Source organism: Nanorana parkeri, unplaced genomic scaffold, assembly GCF_000935625.1.
Source record: "Nanorana parkeri isolate BGI_ZX_2015 unplaced genomic scaffold, ASM93562v1 scaffold164, whole genome shotgun sequence".
Classification (NCBI taxonomy): domain Eukaryota; kingdom Metazoa; phylum Chordata; class Amphibia; order Anura; family Dicroglossidae; genus Nanorana; species Nanorana parkeri.
Window position 1 is genome coordinate 1,814,716 of NW_017306432.1, and position 23,426 is coordinate 1,838,141.

At 40.8% G+C, this 23,426-nt stretch overlaps 1 protein-coding gene across 1 annotated transcript in view; it reads right to left on the bottom strand.

Moving 5' to 3' along the window:
- The window catches only part of SYN2 (synapsin II), a 279,216-nt gene that overhangs the window by 124,479 nt on the left and 131,311 nt on the right, over positions 1 to 23,426 (bottom strand). The window contains exons 5-6 of the mRNA XM_018554553.1: positions 3,934 to 3,991; positions 3,071 to 3,162 (exon numbers count right to left, since the gene is read on the bottom strand). Of these exons, the coding sequence (XP_018410055.1) occupies positions 3,071 to 3,162; positions 3,934 to 3,991 (150 nt within the window). The remainder of the gene's footprint in view (positions 1 to 3,070; positions 3,163 to 3,933; positions 3,992 to 23,426) is intronic.

The following is a 23,426-nucleotide window of genomic DNA, read 5'->3' on the forward strand; positions in this document are numbered from 1 at the left end:
ATATATATATATAATATGACATAAATTCAAGTGCATTCCATAGAGCATTATGAGCCAGAATAAAAGGGTGCTACAATGACCCCAATGATTCCAAATAAGAACCGTGTCACCAGCACACAAGATCACCTGTCTTGAGCTATTTATTTATCATTACATTAAAAAGACAACGATATTCAATCAATAGTGACTCCACCAAGGGAATATACACTTTGTGAATGTGGTGAAAATGCAGTTTGCATAGAATACCCAATCACAGACATGAAAATTGAAAAAATATGTATTTTTGCTTGCACATCATTGGATGATGGAAGTTCGCAGGGCTTCATCTCATTCACTAAGCTAAGGGAAAATTCCTTTGCAAGGTGAAAATTCAGCCAATTTGCCTTTAGTAAATCAACTCCACAGTATTCACAGTATATACTTTATATTACATACATAAAAAGGTATTTGTATTAAAGCTACATAAAAAATGTATTGGAACCAGGTACACATAGACGGGCTAGAAAATGAACCTAATGCTCTGGCAACAGGTGTTGGTCTGAGCAGAGCTGAATAGTGAGTGAGACTGGCAGGCTGTGCAGGGACTTATCCTGTAAGTGCTATATAAACCAGCAGATGTACAACAACGTATTGGGCTTGTGAACCCACGAGGATCCAGTCTGCAGATCGATCCTAAACTAAGAGCATTGGGCTGTTTGTTTTCAGCCATTGGGAGTCGGTAAATGCATACCCTGAAGGGGCCCACGTTTTTTGTCACTAAAGGAATATTGGATTCACTTGTGGTAGCACTACGGATGTTTTCTTCACTTATGGGTGGATTTCAAATGGATGAACTTTATGATTATATTCACCATCACAATACTAAAAAGTTTATTTTATTGGGTATTTTGAGACCCATCTGATTTACTGTGGATGATTCTTTGTTTATGCAGGATTACTCTATTTATATATTTATTTATCACTGATCACTTATGAATTATTGATCACGTATTTATCATTGGTCACATATACATTGGGGAACTGGACCCTTTTTTTCTTATCGCTGTGATTATTTTATAATGAATATGTGTATGATACCTATCAACTATTACTAGTGTTTTGCTTTTTGCACATATTTATGCACTTTATAAACATTTAGGTTTGTTAACTATTTAGGTTGAGGTCCTTTAGCGCTCTCTAATTTCCATAAACAATTTATTAGTCGACATTTCAACAAAGTGCTGCTTGTATTTCTAGAGCAGATCTATCTATTTATGTTGCTTCAATACAAGACCTGTGAGTGCCTCTTCCAAAGGACCATTTGTTTCTACTTGCCTTGAGTGTACCCACTGCGCTATCCACCATTGGATATATACACGGATCAGCCATAACATTATGACCACTGACAGGTGATGGATTAACATTGATTTTCTAATTTGCACAATGGCACCTTGAAGTGGGTAGGATATATTAGGCAGCAAGTGAACATTTTTACCCTGAAGTTGATGTGTTGGAAGTAGAAAGAATGGGCAAGCATAAGGATTTGAGTGACTTTGACAAGAGCCGAATTCTGATGGTTGGATGACTGGGTCAGAGCTAGGGATGCACTGATACTAGTATTGATATCGGTGCCAATACCGAGTATTTGGGCGAGTACTCATACTCGCCTAAATGCTCTGATACTTACCTCCGATACTGGAACTTCTGGTCAGAGGGAGATCACCCTCTGACCGGCAGTGCCAAGGGAGCATGGAGCTGGCTTCCTTTCCAATCAGGAAGCCTTGTGGTGGATTATGACCCACCTCAAGAAGCCAGGGTATGGGTCATGACGTGCCTCCCAGCTTCCTGATTTGCTAGGAAGCCGGCTTCAGATGGCACCTCATGACCCGCCGCCCGTCTTCCTGATTGGTCAGGAATTCCACACACTTTTTTGTTAACTTAGGGTCCCTCCTAACTTTCCTACCAGACCTAAAGGGTCTGGTATGGATCGGGAGGGGGACCCCACGCCCTTGTTTTTTTTTTCTTTTGTTTCTTTTTTTTTAAATTCTGTTTGCTACCTCGGAGGTAGCGAGCAGAATAACCGAGCCGAATGCCGTTCAGCGGTGATCGGCTATTCACTCACTGCTGTTCGGCCCCTATGAGAATAGGGGCGAACGGCAACAAGTGAACTGGCGAAGGTTGGCTCAGCCGATCCAAGTGTTGAATCAGCTGAGTTGAACGTGTTATTCACTTCGGCTCAGCCGAATATGCTGAGCATATTTGGCTGAACCGAATGCAGCTTAAGCCTGGCTTCCTGATTGGTCGGGAAGCTGGCCAATCAAGAAGCTGGCCTCGTGAGGTAAGGTTACCTTACCTTAGTATGTGCAGCCTGTCACCCCCGGGGCCTCTCCAGCGAGAATGTGGCCTTCGTCCGGTACCCAGCCGGAGCTGTCCAATCGGGAAGCCGGGCGCAGTCTAATGACGCGACGCCCTGCTTTCTGATTGGCCGGGAAGCTGGCTTCATGCTCCCTCGTCATCTCATGACAAGAGAGCATGGAGCCGGCGCCCGGCTTCCCGATTGGCCAGCCGCACGGCTCCGGCTGGGTACCAGACGAAGGCCGCGTTCTCGCTGGAGAGGCCCCGGGGGTGACAGGCTGCACATACCAAGGTAAGAGGGGACTTTCTTGTTAATCAGGAAGGCAGGTGGCGAGTCATTACACGCCACCTGGCTTCCTGAATGGGACTTCCGTTACTCGGTAATTGGTATCGGTGAGTACCGAAAAAAAATTATCGGTACTCGTACTCGGTACCAAAATACCGGTATCGGTGCATCCCTAGTTGTAACCACATTTGTTAACGATTTGCTATTAATCAGAGATGATTGTTTCTTACTCTGTTTCTTTGCAAACAAATTATTGGTAATAATTCTTAATTATGGCAAAGATTTTGCAAAGCCTTTTTTTTAAGCACAGATTTGCTGTTTACAAACATACTTCTAGTCATCTAAAACCTAAAAGCATATAAAGTCTCCAGAAAATAGGAGACTGATCAAGACAGTAGCTGCAAAGCGAGAGAGGATCTTATTGTATATGATTTCTGTAATTGGACTCACCGGACAACTTTTGCACCATTCCGGAAGGTCTGCAAGTCTACGGCATAAGTTCCATCAGAATGAGCAACAAGGTTTATTTCTGAAAATTCAGCCTGGGTTTAAAGAGGACAAAACAAAATTAAGTAATAGGTTTAAGAAAATTGTATTTTCAAGCTGTTTTGTAGCACTGAACCCCAAATTACCATTAATTAAAAGGGGTTTGATGTTTAAATAATAGCACTCTTGTTGACTGGGACCTCTCTATATAGTAACATGGAGAGACTGACTAACATAATAGACCAAAGGGTTTTCTGTTAGCACCAATGTATCCAGAAAGTAGGACCTACTGCTCCAAAGCAGTGTCATAATGGCCCTACTACTTTAAAGGGTAGCTCTGGGGAACGAAGTCCCTATTGTGTTAATATGTGCCCCAGGAGATTTCTGTGTTGTCATCAGGAGCCAAACACATATCATGCCATCCTTCTTGGATGGATTTTTATTGTCTATAGTCCTGTTTTTAGTCCTTTTTATAAGGCGTTTTGACAGGACATCTTTCAGTGCAACCCTGGAAGACCATGGCGCAGCTGTACCCACCAATCAAAGCCAAATCAGTTCTAAAGTTTTCTACCACATAGTTGTAAATGTAGCCCTAAAGTTTAATACTCCCATTTAAAGCACCTCCCTCCTTGCTTTTATAGTAGAGGCACAGCCAACATGTGAGGATGAATTTATTACCACAAAATAGAATGTATTATGAAAGTTTATGAAATAATAATAATATTAATCATATAGTGCTTTTAACACTTGGTACTCAAAACACTTATCAAATTGATGTTGGCATTGTATCAAACATATACAACATCCTATAATATTTCTGCTCTTACCTGTTCAACTCGTATGTCATAGTCCCCTTGAACCTTCTTTCCTCTAAAACATTTTGCCCTAAAAAAGAGAGAAAAATTAAGTATAGCTTTAACAAAATGTAATACGTCCACTACAAAACAATGCAGGAGGAGTAGAGTCAAGCACAAAACCTTTCAAAGAACAATATCATTCACAACTAATATAACATGGAACACACTTATTCTCCAGAATGCAGGCTATTATCTACAGAATGTATGTAGTGGTAACAAGTCGCCCAGCTTGCTAACCCTGCCATACCACTTGTCTAGTATGGAGGGACTTTCCAGCTGCGTATTTATAGCAATGATCATCTGGGAGGTGCACATAGCAGTCACCCAGTGTTTTGGGTGTGGGACCCTGCACCCATACCTAATGTATAGAAGCAATAGCCCTTCAATCTAATCCTAATGATCCCACTGTCACACTGTTACTCTGAGTGCCACTTTATTACTGCTTCCAGCTTAAAGTAAACATGTCCTTTAAGGAATATGGGGGCTACTAGTGCTGATCTCCTGGTGAAAATACTAGCTAATTGGCTGGCAATGCTGATGCACCTGCATTAAAGAAGATCTCCAGGAAAACCTTTTCTCAACCATTGCAGTGGGGCTACCCTCGGTTCAAAAATAAGAATAATGATTAATTTATTTATTAAAATGATTAATAATTAATATTAATAATTAAAATACTCACCAGATGATCCAAGCCGGCCAACTGTTACAGTGCTCCCTCCAGCCTCTGTCCTCCCGCTGCCGAATTGGAATGTTCCTCAGCACCCTCATGTCTACACATACTACTGTGTATAGACTTGATGATTTATGGGACCTTGGACCACTGCAGAGGAGGGGAAAGGAGGCTCCAAGGACTTGTCTATGAACAAGCCGGCTAGGAACATTGGGTGAGCTTAACTTTGTTTTAACATAGCCAAAAACGAGCAATTAACCCGTGCAGTGCGGGGGTAGCCCCACTGCACGGGTTAATAAAAACATTTCCCTGGAGTTTAATACTTTCTGTGTCACTAACTCACAATGGGTATTCAAATCATATAGTTAGGGGGAAAAACAAAAGTCCTGATTTGTATACTGGTTGCAGGTAAGTGATTGAAAGTATTGAAGCAAGAGAGTCAGCAAGATAACTAACATTTTGAGAAGGCAGCATCTAAGTTTTCCTCAGGTTTCTTTTAAGCTTAACACGTCACGTTCATTTGAGCTACAAAGAACTGTCATGATCACCTCAAATAATGATATTTGAGAAACCACATTCATTGTCAGCGAAGACCAATTTTCTAGACTGATTAAATAAAACGGTCCACTACAGATCCAATTTAACCAGTGGGTGGAACATCACAGACAGTCATTTCTGTGTCTGGAGCCCACGGCATTGACGATATTCAACAAGATAGAACATGGAAGAAACCTTTGCTAGATAACACAATATTAACTTTGGTTATGTGTTGCTTTGAAAAGTTAATAAAAGTGTGTAATTTTAAATAATGAAATACCAGAAAAAATAACTATAACATTCTAGGATGTAGTCTGGAGGCTTATATTGAATTTTTCCATTCATAACGCAATGGCTAATAAACTTAAATTATATGCACATAGATCAAATTCTGCACTGATCCATGTTCTAATAAATGTGATTAAGCAAGGGTAGTTTGTCAAGCAGACAGGGGCCAACGTCTAGGAGATGAGTCAATCGGCTGGCAGTCACTAAACATGAACAATCGGCTCACCTCAGCATAAATGTTCATATGAATGGAGAATGAAGGAGCAGGCATTGATTGCTTATCTCATGGGAACATTAGCCACTATACTAAATTTGGAAGGATGCTGCGCAAATTACTCAAATGGGAAAAAGCAAGGCAATGCATACAAAATGCATAACCTATACTAATGTAATTCAACACAGATACAGGCTCCTCTGGGAACATTCTGTTAATTGAATTCCTGTCATTTGGCCTGTGTTGTGAAATGCAGCAGAATACATACCAGTGTCATTAGTGAGAATGAATGATTTTAATCTCATGACTATGGCCAGCTTTACAGGTTGCCTGAATTGAACAACCAGGGAAGTTGTAAAAATAGGCCTTTTGCCCATAACAACTAATCAACTGCTACACTATATGTTATGTGGACACCCGATCATCACTCCTACAACTATATGGCCAAAAGCATGTAGACAACCGTCCAAAGTTTAGGTGTTTCCAGTAAAGGTAAAGGTGTTTATGCAACAGCATACAAAAAATACTTTAGACAATTGAGTCCTTTTAAACTTTTGGCAACCGTTTTAAGAAATACACTATTCTGTTTCAGCAAGACTGTGCCCCTGGGCGCAAAACCAAGTCCATAAAGCCATTACTTGACGTGTTTGTGTGAAAGAAAATTGATTGGCCTTCACAGAGCCTTGACATTAACCCAATGGGAGATCTTTGAGATAAACCGGAATACTGATCACGAGCAAATTCTTCTTGTGCTCTAACAGCCACATAAGGGGCAACTCCATATTAATGCTGATGGTTTTGGATGCCCAAAAAGTTTTTTAACTTTAATAGACTCGTCAAAAAATTTGTTCCGTTTCGTAATATCCATTATTTCGTATTTCGTAATTCGTATCCAAAACTCAATTCGGATTCGTACGAAATACATATTTTCGTTAGTTTCGGCACATTTTCGTAACTTTACGAACATTCGTTATGATGAAGTTAAAAATCAAAAATACCTTTGTTAATATTGGAGTCGATGTGGTAGTTGTTTTTTAATCTGAAATACGAATTCCGTTAACGGATTCCGTATCCGAATTTCGTATTTCGGACTTAAAAACAAACTACCATCAACTCCAATATAAATGTACTTTGCTTTTTACCTTCAATATAACGAATGTTCCTAACGGAACGAAAATACGTAAACGGAATTTCGTATTTCCTGCCTGTATTTGTAATGCAACTCTCAGCAGCAGAAGAGAACCTCTGATTGGTCAACCAAAACGAAATACGAATTCCGTTAACGAATGCCGTATCCGAATTTCGTATTTCGGACTTAAAAAAATACCATTAACTCCAATATAAATGTACTTTGCTTTTTAACTTCAATATATAACGAATGTTCATAACGGAACGAAAATACGTCAACGGAATTTCGTATTTCCTGCCTGTGTATTGTAATGCAACCCTCAGCAGCAGCGGATCCGTATTTTGGATTAAAAAAAAATCGTGTCATGTTGTTCAACCTCATTTGCAGGGGTAATATTAGTTCCTGTTTCAAAGAAATTCGGATCCGAAATTCGTTAACGGAATTTCGTATTTTGGATATAAATTCGCAAACTGCCATTCGGATTTCGTATGCTTACGAATCTACGAATTTCAGGAAAATTCGTACGAATTTCGATTTGTAACGAAACGAATCGCACATGTTTAAACTTTAATGGTCAGGTGTCCACAAATGTTTGGCTATATAACGAAGCTTTACTGTCCATCCTACCCTATCTGTGGGTGCAATTATTGCTTGGAAAAGTAGTTCTACAGAAGGCAGCTCTTTCATATTGCTGCTTTGCCAACATTATACTCCCTGAAAATGGCTTGATTTTAATAATGATACAGCTGCAGTGACAGTTCCTATCATTCCTTTCTGGTATGGAAAAAATGTCTTGTATTCTTGTCTTTCAATGCTTGCATGGGGAAAAAAATCTGCTGCTAGATAAGTGTTTGATTGTGTGCCCTAAATTCAGCTTTAATTTCAAATATTTAATAACAACTATCAGTTACGAATCATAATTACAAAAAAGAGATAAAGGATATAAATAATAAACAAAGCCGACCCACACCATTAAAAAAGACATTGATGTCAAATTGATGGATCACCACAATTGACCAATTGCATCCAATATCGGCATGAACCAATAGATCTATTTATATAAAAATACAAAGTGCATTGAAATATTTATAAACACGAATACAGCAATAAATTACTGTACCTGATTAATAGTCTCAAGGAACGCATGATTAACAGCCACTTTACAGCTGATAATAGCCAGAAAGTAAAAAGTACTTGTTTAACATTGCAAAAAAGGGGAAAACAGAGAAAAAACATGGCTAATGCTTATGGTACTCAGTGTTGTAGCAAGCTAAATGTCGTCCAATAAAGGTTCAGATCTACATTAAAATTTGTATATGGGTTCTTTATTTCTGTCTGGCCTATCTCTTCTCAGCCAGGGTGCCATTGGACCCCAAGTTACCTTCTGGCTTCGTCAGAGGTGCCTCGAATTTTTGGCCCCAGCACCGTGGAAACGAACTAAGCTAAGAATGGTGGGAGCCATTCAAAAAAGTTCTCCATCCAGGCCTGCCTTGCCTGTCACCTACTTCCATCTCACCATGGGGTCTCTGCTGAAAATCCATACCAGACCCGTATCTGGGATAAGGGTCTGCTATGCACTATGGAAGGGCAACACCTTTTTTTTTACATTTATGTTGTTTACGTATTAGGCTGTGGTGCCTCAAGATGTTGTGTATTTCTATAGGGTGCTGTGACTGAAAAAAGGTTGGGATACACTGGTCTAGCCCTGAGACACAGCCTTACCAGACACTAGAACCAGTTCTTCTCCAACCTATCATTGGATACAGTGGCGGAACAATTGCCATAGCGACCCAGGTGGCCGCTATGGGGCCCGGGGCACAGGGGGGTCTGGCCAGGACACCCCACTGATGTTGTGCGAGCCGCCTGGGTTGATATGGCATCTCAGACTGCTGGCTGTCACTGGCGGCTGTGAGGAGGAGAACCTGTCAGTGATGTGTGCGGCGGCATCCTCCTCACAGCCCCTGCTGAGTCAGTGAAAACCAGCAGCTTCGGAGGAGGTGGCTGGGCCCGTCATTGGCAGCGATGGAGGAGGCGGGGCCCAGTGACAGAGAAAGCGGGGGCCAGCAACCGTGGCGAAGAAGGAGGCAGACAGTGGATTGGGGCTGACAGGTAAGAGGGCTTGACTGCCCTCCTGAGAACCTGCAGAGCCCACCATAAATAATCTATGGTGGGCTCTGCAGGGTCACCCTCAAGTGGGCTGTTTGGGTTATTAGGTGGGCGTAAGTAGAAATCGCAGGGCCCCATACAAATGTTTGCTATGGGGCCCTGTGATTTCTAGTTATGCCCCTAATTGGATACTAAGAGGTCTATGCACAAAGGAGCAAAAGGATCCAGCCGTAGCTTTGGCTGATCCTTCGGCTCTTCTCGGCTGCCTCTGCCCTTTGGTTCAGTCGAACTGAAGGGCTGCTATACGGGCTATTAACAATAGCTCGTACAGCAGCCGAAGGCGGCCGAGCGGCTCAGCCGAGTCAAAAGCATTTGCTTCGACTCGACTGAGCCAAAGTGCCAGCCGAATCGGGGCGAACGGCCTGCCGAAGGCAGAGTCGGCTGGCTGGATGAAATCAGCCGTACAAGCCAGAAGTGAATAGCACTTCACTTCAGCAGGGTTATTCACTCGGCTGCCTCCGGCAGCTTTGTGAATAACCCCCTAAATGATTAGAAGCACCACAGTGATGATAAGTCTTGCTTTTGCTCATTCTATTATCTCATCCTGTCAGTATGTTTCTAGCCAGCTTATATGCACTGCAATGTAACTGATCCTTAGTGCAGCTTCTCCCTCTCCCAGTCCAAGTGGTGCTGACTGGATAACAAGAGGCTGATACAAAGTCAGGTACATACATAGAGTTATAGTTATAAATACATCTAATTATGTTTTATTGAACACATAACTGCTTTAATTAGTTAATCTGCCCGGAATTCAGCTTTACAACCTAATTAGTGGCCTTGCTTTGAAACTACTGCCATTTCCTGAACCTTTTATCAACATTAATGATACTAATAACCTTGTGTTGATGGAGGTTATTAATCGTGTACAATCATTAATCTTTCTTCATGCAAGCACTACTGCAGTCCGTGTATCCACATGTATTCTTTCATCTTCATATCTAGTTATGGGTTCTTCTATTTATACTTTTTGTATGCAATTATATTATTGATATTAATAATCATATTGTTGCATTCTGGATTCTGAATAAGCTTGAGAGGTGGTGAGAGGTTGTGATATATTATTTTGAGTTTTTATGATGTTTCACTGGTGCATGATTAAGATTTTTGCACAGCAGGATATCGTATGCCCTATTTACTAGATAATTAAAGATTTTTTTAAAATGTGTTTCTTTTTACTTCAAAATGCACGTCCAAATTGAAACTAACCACATTTACTGTAGAGGGTTAATTTAATTTTGGGAATAAACTGGTTCCTTTATTTCAAAAGCATGCAGTGGCTGGAGGTGTAGGAGGTGTGTAACTCTCTATTTACCCAACATTCCATTCAAACCAGCAGTAAAAGCCTAGATGCAAGGGGAACCTTATAGCCTCTGAAACACATTGGCTAGTTGTCTTTGGACTTCTGTGATTTATTAAATACTCTTGGACTACTAAACCTTTTGTGTGTCACACTTGCTTTTCCTGCACCTTCTAGAATTCATCTAGAGGCCCCTTCATTTTAAGCTGACCATACACCTATAGATTTTTGATGGGGAATTTTAATTCCTGCCAAGAACCCTCATTGGATCCTAGCTCAAATAGCCCATCATGCACAGACCAATATCGATTTTGATCATCGTTCCTTAGCAATACTAACTCACCGAATTTTTTGATCGTCAGAATGGATTTTTGTTTGCACATGCGCAGTGTTCTGGTTGCGATTTTTTGCATACGAAAATGACAGTAAGCCATCAATCAGCCTCACCTTTTCGAGAAAATTCAGCCAGGTGTACAGTAAAAAGAATCGCAGGGTTCCCATCAACTGATCGATTATCGTTCGAAAGACCATGAAATTAAAATCGATAGGTGTATGGGCACCGTTAGAGAGCTGCCTAGCCAGAGTCATTGTACAATTCAGTATGAACTCACGTTCACACTGAGGAACAAAACCAATTTCAGCTTCAGTTCCTTCCACCTACATCTTCCATATTTTAAAATGTCCCTTTTGGGAAGATTTTACTTGCTATCCTAATGACCACCCAATGGGCCTTAGTGTGTTGTAGGAGATTCTGGGCCCTTTTACACCAAAGCGTTGCACACCTAACATGTGATACCATGTGCTGGTGTGTTATTTTGTCATTCATTTGAATGGCACCACAATGCATCTTGTGGCAGTTGTTTGCAGTGCTGTTAAAAAAGCAATGCATGTATTGCTTTTTTCAAAGCAGGATCACTGCAACACATGCCTTCCGGGATGTATGTTGGAGTGTCATTCAAATCAATGGCAACACAAGGCACCAGCTTATGGTACCAAATGCTAGATGCGCTGTGTAATAGTACATGCTGAATGCATGGATACTGTTAATTTAGCACAACGTTATGGTGTGAACGGACCCTAAATCACTCCACCATTAGAATTTAAACAAAACCGTTTAAAACTGTGGGGTGCTTTTCCAGGAGAGTGAGTGTAATTGCTTCAAACAAACAAAATTCCCTTAAATGCACTTTAAAAGAAGCCCATAGTGAGAATGAAAGGATTGATAAGAGGAGGGATAGCCAGGAAACTAGGACTTTCAAAATAAAGACAGGAATGGCAGCCCTCATATTTAACTTTTTCTTTAAGTAAAGGTTTTCTAAGACCACAGTATATGTCAAAGTTGAACCAGATTAAGTCCCGGATATTGCTAAAAGACATCATGTAATTGCTGAATTTAGCATTCCATGCTCACACTGCTCTCAGAATGATCATACTAGAAGGACTAGAGCACTTCTGAGTAACCTTGTCTATGCAAATTGGACACAGCTGTATGTAAATCATTCCATTCGTATGCAAATGAGTAGAGCAAAGGCAAAGCTTTTTTTAATATTATTTAGGATAGTATATGACAAGTTAGAACACCTGTTAAGCTTCTATCACTGTTTCTGGCTTCACTGGGGTCATTTATTCTTACTATTTGTCCCGGTGACCATTGCTACTGCAAGGGAAAATTCTAAATTTTGAGCTATCAGAACAGGAATAGAAGGCAAATCTTCTAATAGGAACACTATTTCCTGGGACAACTGTCTAAGAGGGGATTTACCTGGAACATTTTATAGTAATGTATCATCTGAAGTCTCTTAATTCTTGTAGTTAAACACCTGTCTGTACTATTTGTCTTTAGTACATTATGGCCTATTATCCCTGAGACAAACTGCCCTGCTACTAGTCATGTTTACACTGCTGCATTCTCTGCAACTTTCTTAATTCTTGTAGTAAAGCCCCAACATGTGCTCTTTGTCTCTAGTAAATTTAGGCCTAGCCTTGCTACTTAAAATTAAAAATTTTACATTGTTGTGCCATTTGTGGTTTCTTAATTCTTGTAGTAAAACACATGCCTGTACTCTTTTTCGATAGTACATTTTGCAGTTTTCCCTCATTAAAAATGTTCTGCTGCCGGCCAATTTTACACTGCTGTATCATCTGCGGTCTCTTAATTCTTAATTAGAACTTAATGGAAATTAACCAGCACCAGGACAATTTTGTACCAGTAAGAGAAGGGTCAGTCACAGTGAACTACTTGTCAGTTTCTGTCAGTCAAACCAGGCCTGTAACAATTTGATGAAAAGGCATGTGATGCTTTTAAAGCTACCTGAAAAAAAAAAAAATTTAAAAACTGAAATTAATCAGATTGGGTTTTCCTGCTGTAAGTAACCCAATCTATTTGCAATAGGAAAAAAAAAAAAATTCCATGGACAAATATGTGCTGCTGGTGCATTCAGTTGCTGGGTCTGTGAAAGTTGTACTTTTCTGTAACATCATGTACAGCTTTAAGGCATCCCCCAAGCATTAGTTAAAGGATTTGTGTATTTTCCATGTTGTCCTCTCGTATTCGCATGAAGAGATTTTTCCACGCTGTATGGTATTTTTTTAATTTGCATTGGTACATGTCCCCCATGACAGTGCCCAGCTTCCCTTGCCTTTTTTATCAGTATTCCTTATGATTGAATCTTGGCTTTGACTTCTTTGTCTTCTAACAAGGTGCATTGCTTTTTTTAGATTAGAGCCCTTAGTAATCCTATTATTGAAATTGAAATTGAACTTCCCTTTCCCAACTGCAGTATTCATAATCAGCACCAATTCTGCCTGTTCCTTCTGTAACATTCTTTTAATGATTACCCTTGTTAGGCTCTTGGAGACCTTTATGGCAAGGTATACTCACCAATCTCCACAACCTGGCTGCCTTCCCACTGCAGGAGTCCGCCAGGAGTAAGCTCCAGTGTCAGATGATGTTGGAGCTTACCCAGGTAGATGACGTCTCTACCATCACATGACAGTGTTCGTGTCTGATGAATGGTCACTCAGGCCCACGCACTGTCGCATAGGAGAGATCACATGCTCCCCTATTTCTCCAGTATTTCTGTGATTATTCTTATCTGCTTCTTCAGTCTGTTGTATCTTCTCCTGTTCCATCTCTCCCTTTTAGTAATTGTATGTCTCCTGACTACTGCTTCAGATCACTTGCCCTTGGTTCTGAGCTTGAATTATTATTTCTGCTCTTTGTTTCTCAGCTAACTTGATTCTTGGCTGTGCTTGCATACCAAAGCTCTGGCCTGAACGTAATACTCTACCTGGCCCTGACTGCCAGCTGATGTGAGCCAAGTAATCCCAAGGGCTTTCCCTTTCGGGTTGTCCTTCAGTCAAATCTATCCCTACAATTAGTGGCTCTGGTGAATACTTTGAGAGCCTGCAGTTTGGAAGACAGCCTTCTGCCACCTGCTTGTAGAAAATGTCCCTACAGTAAACCTGTGACACCTTCAGAGATCTCTCTAAGACTGGCCACAAACAACTTGGTATTTACAGAAAATACTCCAGATGTCAAGCATTGCTTTCAATCATTGATTGTTTCTGTACTCTTTGTGGCTAAAGATGAGTCAACATATTCCCGTGCTATGGAAAATCTCAATAGTTTCCCCTCTTATACACCAGAGGAAAGGAGAAAGGTACCACATGTGCACCAGTGTCAGACAAAGAAGAGTTCCAGCAGGTTGGAGAACTCATCAACTTGTTCATATATAGAAATATGTATTTCTGCCTATCTCTCTCGGGTAGATATCTTCTCGTCAACAGTCACTGTAAGTCCTTAAGCTTCAAGTAAGCCTTTAGGCTACAGCAAGCTGAAATCTCTTGTATATTGGTCTCTTTCCTGCCTTGCATTTCTTTCAAAAACAAAATGATACACAGGTGTCTATTTTTAGAGATAATTTATCACAGAATTTTGTGTTTTACCTGACCTTTTTCTTCTAGAGATTTTATACAATGAGTGACAGTCACATAACTTATGTAGGTAAAAAAAATACATACAGCTACCTTTAGCGCTTTGTTTCTTTTGATCAAAAAAAATAGGTAGTTTCTGCACTTCACAAAAACATGCAATGCTGCTAATAATTTCACTTACCTACATTTTTCTTTCTGTATGCATGCTTCATTTAAATCTAAGCAATAGTCACAATGTACAAAACAGTTCACAGAAATGTATTTAATGTTTTAGTCATCTGTTTGTTTAGAGTTCTATTGGGATTAAACAATGCACATTTTCAGAACATTAGCACTAGATTATATGGGAAAAAGGTTAAGTAACAATCCGTAGTCTTCGCAAAAACTGTTTAGCCCTAACAATTTGTATATATCCTTGGTTTAATCACATAATTAAGGTTTCAGCTTATGCGTTTATTTCTTCACGGGTCTAGGTTTGTTATTTGCAACTGAATAAAATAGGCTTTGTGGTGATTACTGGTTGCATTTTTCATGGATTCTCTTTAACCTTGTGTAGAAGACTTGAACTTATAATTCCATCCAATAACCAGTACACTTACCTATAAATAAGATTCTACTGGCACAAATACAACACATACATTAGCTGCATCAATCTGAAATCAGCTTTCATTACAGAGTAACCTTCATACAGGAGAAACCTGACATTATGCTGATTAAAGAACTTTATCATTCTCTCTAATGCGTAGTATTGAAGTGTCTTGATATAGAAGAGGTCCATTAAGTTGAGACTAAAGCAGACACAGGCAACTTAAATGAAAAAAATAGATGTGCTTTAGGATCACTTTGTCGATAGCTGTGTAGTACTTTATTACAGGCGTTGCAGAAAACTTGAAGCATATGTATCTAGTCAACTTAGGCTGGAGGAGACATTGAAACTGTGACTTAAAAAGAGAACTATGGCCAAACCTTTTTTTTTGGTAAAGCTTTTCTGTGGGTCATTTATTCAGGTACTCCTATGACCCAAAGTCAGCATATAGCAGGCTATGCCCGATATTTGTTGACAGCGCAGAGTGCAGACAGAGCATTTGTTGAACTGACTTTAGTAAAATATATTACAAAAATGTAAATACAACAAAAAAAAAAAATTATAATAGACGGCAACCCGCAAATGCAGCAGTGCCGTCCGTCCGTTTTTTTACTACGGGCGGACGGCAAGAGGTTAAGAAGAATACCCATCTATGCAATGGTATGCAACTGCAGGGCAAAGATTCTGTAAAGATTTTGACAATATTGTCGGGATTAACCCCACTGCCTGATTGACAGCTGGCTGTGTCTCTTTAGAGCCAGAGCAAGCTGTTCCTGCCCCCTTCCTTGTCTCTCCCTCCAATGAGCGCTGGAGGAGAGAGAGGAATCCCTGCACGGAGCAGTAACTGACACCACTCTTGGCAGGGAAAAGCAATGACCTGAGCGATCAGTGGTTTTTGATCACTCAGTTCTCGAGCTACAGAGCTGATGTGTGACAGCTGCATTGTCACACGCTGGCTCAAACTATTGGAAAGAGTACAACAATAGTACTCTGTAAATATATACATGTAGGGGTACATGGAGCCGGCTTCTTGCTGATTGGCCAATCAGCTGGCTCCATGCTGATTGGCTGGGTAGCTGGGCGGAATCAGCATGGAGTCGGCTTCCCGGCCACTCAGGAAGCCGGGAGGCAGATAATTAATCACCACTCGGCTTCCTGATTGCCCGGAAAGCTGCCTCCATGCCAATGGAAGCAATGGTATATATACATATACCGATATAGAAATATTGGTATTCGTACTCGATACTGAAAAACTGGTATGAGTGCTTCCCTAATATATACTGTATAATAAATAACAAAACAATGTACCGCTTTTGGTACAAAATTCCTGACATAATCATACCGCCAGGGAGGTTAAATACCCAATCATGTACAAGAAAATTATTAAAACAATTTTTTTCCTTGCACAGATTAATTTTATTAACTAAACTACATGAACACCCTTTACTTCTTAAAGTCACACTATTACCTTGCCCATGTTAGGAAAAGTGACAGTGTCTCCATAAAGGGCTCTCCCCATACCCCATTATACTCACCTTATCTGCACTCCCTTGCAGATCCTGGGAAGGAAGAAGGCGCTGCAGAAGAGCACAGTTACTTTAAGAATAAGGAAGTCAGGGGATGCCCTTTGGAGAGACAAATATGTGTTACATATTAATGGCTGGTATCTAACCTCTGCCTAAAATATACAGCATGCCTACAAAGTACTGTACCCACAAGGACCAAAACACATAGGTGTGAATAGAGCTTTTATTTTTTTTAATAAATAAAATGTTATGGGAAATGTTGTTGGTATATAGTAAATGAGTAGATAGTAATAGTAAATATAGTAAATATAGTAAATGACAGTGATAAGCAAGCATACAAAACGCTTTACACAACTATTACATTACTCTGCATCCAGTCAAGGCACTTCTGATATTTTTCTGTTACCAAACAGATCAAACAGTCAGGCTCAAATATGACTTCCCCAAGTGTTATCACAAGGTGGAAATACTAAAACATGATCAAGGTAAAAAAATTGCTCTCTTAGAGAGAAGAAATCTGTGGCAGAAGGCTGCCACCTGGTGGTTATATGTGAACTGACTTTAGTAAAATATATTACAAAAATGTAAATACAACAAAAAAAAATAATAATAATAATCTTATTAAGAAGAATAGCCCATCTATGCAATGGTTGCACGCCAGGAAATCTGTGTGTATTTCAGATTTTACATAAATGTTTACTCTTATAGTTACCCCAAGGATACAAATGGTAAGACCCACCTTAAAGACACAGATGAACCTGTCATATGCAAAATATTTTTATAATTTATCCTATTTCCACGATAACAGTTAAACATTAAAACTGTACCTCAGCAGGCAAGTGTAAATTAAAGAACATGAGTAAACATACCCCCCACCCACCACAGATTGCATAGGACTGTCCCTGGATTTTAACAAAATTCCAGCGTCCTGCAGATCCAGAACGTGTTCCAAAGCCCAGTCCTTGAGTGCTTGTTCCAGCACCAAACTCCAGATTATGTGCAGTAGAGCAAAGCCTGTAGAATCATAGCAAAGAGAAGGAAGGAGTAAGTAGCAGTATGGGACACACACTTCATTCAAGGGAAGGTGTTGTACTTGTCCACTGGCACCAATGTTTGCCCTCACTCTCCACGGGCAATATTGTTTCCCACCACCCCCAGCTGGGCAATATTGTTTCCCACTACTCCCAGCTGGGCACTATTGTTTCCTCACACCCCCTGCTGGGAACTATTGTTCCCCCACCACCTTTTATCACAACTGTTTTACACCACTACTTGCTGAGCCTCCATCCCTTCAGGATTTCTTCCAATCTTACTGACTACCGACTCCATGTATATCTTCCTCTCACTGACCAATAGCAAGCATTTTTTCTGTACACTGGCTACCAATATTGGGCATTTTTCCTTCCCCTGACCACCAACACTGGACATGTTTTCATCCCACTGACTCCAGGGCATTTCCTTCACTGACCACAGGATTTTCTTTCTCACAACTGACACTGAAGCATTTTTTCCTCCCCCTGACCAGCAATATAAGGGGCCCTATGATACATCATCCTCACTGCTGTACTCTGAGCATTAGGTTGCATTGCCCTGACTGCTACATTCTATGTACTGTGTAGTACATCACATAGACCTGACCTCTGCACATTTTATGCTAAGTTGTATATTACATAGTCCTGACTAAAGTATTGCTCATGGCTGTGTAGTTTGCAAATAATGAAGTACTTCTTTAAGGCTGCCTCAGAGCAATTGTTAGTTCTCTGTGTATATAAGATTTTTTTTGTTTGTTTTATCATTCAGGTTTATGTAAGTTAGACTTTCACTCATAGTACTGTAATTATGGCATTTCTTGTTGTAGGTGCAATAACTGCAAACTATGTGCAGTATATACAATACACAGGCTCAGACTCTATTTAACCATGCTCATTTGATTTAAGCCATACCCAATATTCAGCCCAAATTAGCCACACCCATTTTCCCCATCCCAAGGTTAATCTCTTTACAGAGTTCCAGATTTGGGAAGTATCAAGTAAATACTTTATAGTATTGCATAGTACTGCCTTACATAATGTAGGACTGCCTGAATAAGAGTTTTGGGTGGTGGTACAGATGATATCTTCAAAAGCCTGCCAGACTGGGTGAAGGTGTAAGCCTATACTGTACGGTACAATAGGGACACAGCAGGGTTCAGAGGATATCTGTACAGTAAACAAACTATGTATAGTACTGAGTGCCAACATCAAATGTGTCTGATAGGTCAGATGTTCACTAGGGATTCAGGTCCTCTCCCTCTTCATTCCATATTTTAAAAATCTATCACAAAGCTGGGCAATTGAAACTGAGCATATGTTTAAATGGGAAAATGATTAGAGTTAAAATTGTGTAATATCCTGTATTATTCCACTGCAAATATGAACAGCTGTACAGCTCAGACTTCTAGAATAATGACCCAAATGCATGCACAGGTTTAAACTTGAAGTATATCTAAAGCCAAAACCTTTTGTTTTAGATTTCGATAAAATGGGAAGATTTAGAATAAGAGATCTCTAAAACAATTGTCTTCAATTTAAAACCTTATCTTTTTGGCAGACAATTTTTACTACTTGAGTTCCACACAGTAACGTCAACAGAACTATGGACTGGCAACGGCAGCTCCTAGAGTTCTTTGTTAGGAGTGTGCACATGAAACTAGACCAAACTAGAAAACTGATTACACTCCCATTTGCAGCCCCACAAGCAAATGGTAAAGGATTAAGGTGTGGTGATGCCTTTCCATCTAAAACAAATACTACAGACAAGTGTGATGGTGGGGGCCAGTGGCTTACAATGAACCTACATGGACAATGGAAAAGGGTCACCCAACTCTTTCTCCATCCAGTAGCATGTACTTCTTTTCTCAATCCCATACAGTTATGTTTGGCTGTTGGGATCGTGGAGGAATACCCAACACTTCCAGATATGGGTGAACATGTGACTCCCTCCAACTCTCACATGTGACAGTGCTAATTGCCTTATCATTGGCCTATCACTGTCACATGGAAACAAGGAATGACTCCGTAGCCTTGTGTAAGCTCTAACAAGCTTGTGTGGAAGTTTCACATGGCTTTCTTTCTGTAACACACTTACCTCTTCCGTGGTCGGGAAGGGGGTGCATGGCGCTTCCAGCCATGCCAACCAACCAATCTCAGCAGCCGACGTCACTCCTCACCTCACTCTCCAGTTGGTTGCTTCCTTTTTAGTCGGGTGAATTGAATTAGTCAGTGTCCTAATGTCATCATGAAAGCCGAGCTCTTCTGATACCAGCGAAAACGCTCTTCACTCTGAAATAATTTCCCTGACATATGTTTGTTATCTGGACTCTCCTCCACACCAGCCTGCTGAAACACTGCCTAAAACTACCTTGGATTACAAACTACCAACTTGTTACTCATCATCTCCCAGCAGTCATGCAGGATCTTTCAGCTGCAGCCTGAATACCTTGTTGTCTCACTTCCCTTGCTCCAATGAACTGCACCATACCTGGATCTATGGCTGCATCTCACTACAGGATTCCACACAGCTTACAAACACCAAACTCCGCTGAGATCTCCTGCATCCGTCTGATACAGCAAACACAATTACTAAGACATTCCTGTGTTAATTCCAAACCTCTCATTTACCTACATATAATTCTATTTGTAATTTACCTCGTGATTTACATATGACCTATTAACTAAGTATACTTGCCAGGAGGTGTGGAGTGAGAGAGAACTCTATCATGAATTCACTGTATCTCCTGTTGGGAAAATTAGCACATAATGAGACTTTCTGTTAATAACAATGGATGTATGAAGTAATACACCTTGCTGTTATCGTGGATGATTATCTTCCTTTCTTTAATTGATGAATTTGATTAATTGGAACCAAGTGTTAAACATGTGAGTTACTCACCACTATTGCACTCCTGCAGTTGCAATCCATTCAAGTTTAAATATTACACTTTCCCAGTCCCAGCTAGTAAAGGGAGAGGCTTGGAAATGAGCAGATATACTGTAAATACATGCAGCTGGGAAGGTGGCCCTTTACTTTAACCCCTTCACGACTGACGACGTACAGTGTACGTCGCCAGCATCGGGGCAACAGACTCCAGGCGGCGAAAGCTGTCGGCTTTACAATAGAAGCGATTCTGGCGACTCAGCTGTCGCCAGATCGCTTCTACAGTCCGATGAACGTGCCGCCCCCCTCGACCGACACCTCCACCGTGTTTCCCGGGCTCCGTTGCCCCTCCTATGTGCCCGGGACCGGCATCTCTGGTGTCGACAGGGAGCTGGGGAGGAGATGGACGATCCTCCGTTCGTCGATCCCCTCCCCATTCTATGGGACCGGAAGCGATGTAGATTGCATCACTTCCGGTCCCATAGCTGTCAGTGCTGGGCTCCTGAAGCCCAGCTATAAGCTATTGAAGTGCGATCTGCACTTCAATAGCTTATTTGGAGTGTAAAAGTGTAAACGTGGAGTCTTTTGGATCCCCAGAATCACTTTACTGAGTACCTGTCACCACCATCTGCTATCAAATGGGGGGCTTGTAAGCCCCCCTATGTGATAGCAATCAAAGTAAAGTAAAAAGCAAACAAAAAACAACTGCTTTTGAAATGAAATAAAAGAAATCTAAAAATAATACATAAATGTATCAGTATACCACGAGCTGTAGCTGTAGCTCGCGGTATACTGCAGGTGTCTCAGTATACCGCGAGCTGTAGCTCGTGGTATACTGAGCTTAGGGTGACGGGAGGAAGCTTGTTTGTGTCCTCCCGTTACCCTAAGGAGAACTATGGGGAAAAGCCCTAACCCCATAGTTCTCCTTTAAGTACCCGGATTTGACCTGGCATCAACATCTTGCAGTCACTACGCTAAGGAGTCAATCAGATGACAATTACTTGGAGTCCAGCTTAGGCTAAAAAGTACTTTTTTCTACATTGTTGAAAATGCTTGCTTTGTACTGGGTTTCTGCAATACTGTGCTTTCCAGCATTTCTATGGGAGCCCAGTTCAGGTCGTTAGCCTATTTGAAACCTGTATGCTTCTGTAACCGCATTCTGCTTCCTGTATGTAAAATGTGCTCTGCATGTGGATTGATTCACACTTGTGCAATCTACTTCTCCAACATATTACACCCCATACCTGTGGGTGAGAAATGGGGTTACCCCACAAGCTGTTCCTAGGTAGGGAAACAAAAACCCTGCCATGCATGTGGATCAAATGATGGTTCCTTATGCACAGGAAAAGTGTGATAGCTAATGTTTAATCACGTAATGCTATAGAGTCCATCCTTAAGGTCCCCACACACCTTGCGATAATCGTACGATAATCGCGGAAAATCCCGTAAGGTGTGTGGAAGATTATCGTAAGGTGTGTGGAAGCAGTGCGACCTCTACTACTGTAAGGTCGCACGATTTTAAACTTACGAACATGTTTCAAAACCCGCCGAGCATCGTACAATATAAAAGTCGGACTGCCCGTTCGGCATTGCGGTCATCGGAAAGCCCGCCCATCAGGGGGCGTGGCTTGTGATCATCGCAAGTACGATCTGCCTATGCAAGATAGGCAGATCGTACGTTTTTTTAAGTACCTTACAACCATCGCAAGACAAAAGTCTTGCGATGGTTGTAAGGTGTGTGCCCAGCCTTCCTGTATAATATCAAAACGTTGTGTACTTGATGGCATCATTGGACCTTCAAATATATGCTTAAATGCCCTGCTCAGCGGAAGCCAACAGTAGGTAAAGCAACCCATTTCCTTTGCAAATGTTTACAGGAACCACAGCCAAATATTGTATCGAAATATTTGTCTCCAAAGACACAGTTATTCCCCTACTGGGGGCAGCCATTTTCCGCCAGTACAGCAATGAGAAAGTAAAGCCAAGCTGTCAATCTAACCTTGCACATCAAACATATCTCAGCCCATCCTGTGACAGTCATGAGTCACTGCTCATGGAAGTGAGGGTTTACATAGCAGTAAGAGGACTGATTAGCCTGCTAAAACACTACATATTGGAAAACAAAAGCATGCATGTTAAACAATTGATGCAGAAGATGATTATAAGTATGCCACTTTGTTTACATGTCCGGTGCAACAGTTGTTTCTCTATAGGAAATACATTAATGCAGGTCAAAACAGTTAGTCATTTTTCCATTGGAAGTACCAGCAAACTGAATATTTTGTAGCCATAGATGCTCAGCTTCATTTAATGGAAAATGTACTGTTTTCTCCCATGTAATGAAAACAGTGACAAATGCCGTTGCCAGTCCACATTTAGAAAGTGAATAGAGTGCACGGCGTCCATCCCTAGTGATATTAAATGCTGCGATGAGCACTCAACGCCGGTAGCTGAACAACAAAATGCTGGAATCGTGTTCAAAAATGCAATTAAGTGTGGAATGGAGGCCAGCTCAGGGACCATCTGTACAGCCCTGGGATGAGTGGCTATGCTGTGTACGATCCCCTGCAAGCTATTGCTCGCTTTGAGCAGATGGATTGGTGCATTCTGTAATATAAATGGCTTTCATTTTGCATACTTCCAGGAAAAATCTATATATGCCAGTAAATGATATTAAACATGCAGCCTGCATCCTATTATATTCTATATACAGTAATACCTTGGTTTAAGAGCATAATTCGTTCCGGAAGCATGCTTGTAATCCAAAGCGCTTGTATATCAAAGCGAATTTCCCCATAGGAAATAATGGAAATTCAGATGATTCGTTCCACAACCCAAAAATATTCATATAAAAATTATTACAATACTGTACTGTAATATAATACTGTATAAAATATAAAGAAAAATAAACCGATTACCGGTACCTTCGTGGCTGGTGTGAGGCGGACAAGAGAGGAGGATTATTGTGTAGGACGACTTTCACCATCACTAACGGAATGACTGCTATCTCTTGACTCAATGGAATCTTTTTCATTTTGTGAAACCTTAACAAGGAATCTATTCAATGTAACATTGTGTTGTCGTTAAACAGACTCATCGCTCGCACTGCTACAGCCTTATTCGGGTGGTGGTTTTCTACAAAATTTTGCTCTTATTGCAAGACATTTGCTTGTATATCAAGGCAACATTTTTCAGAAAT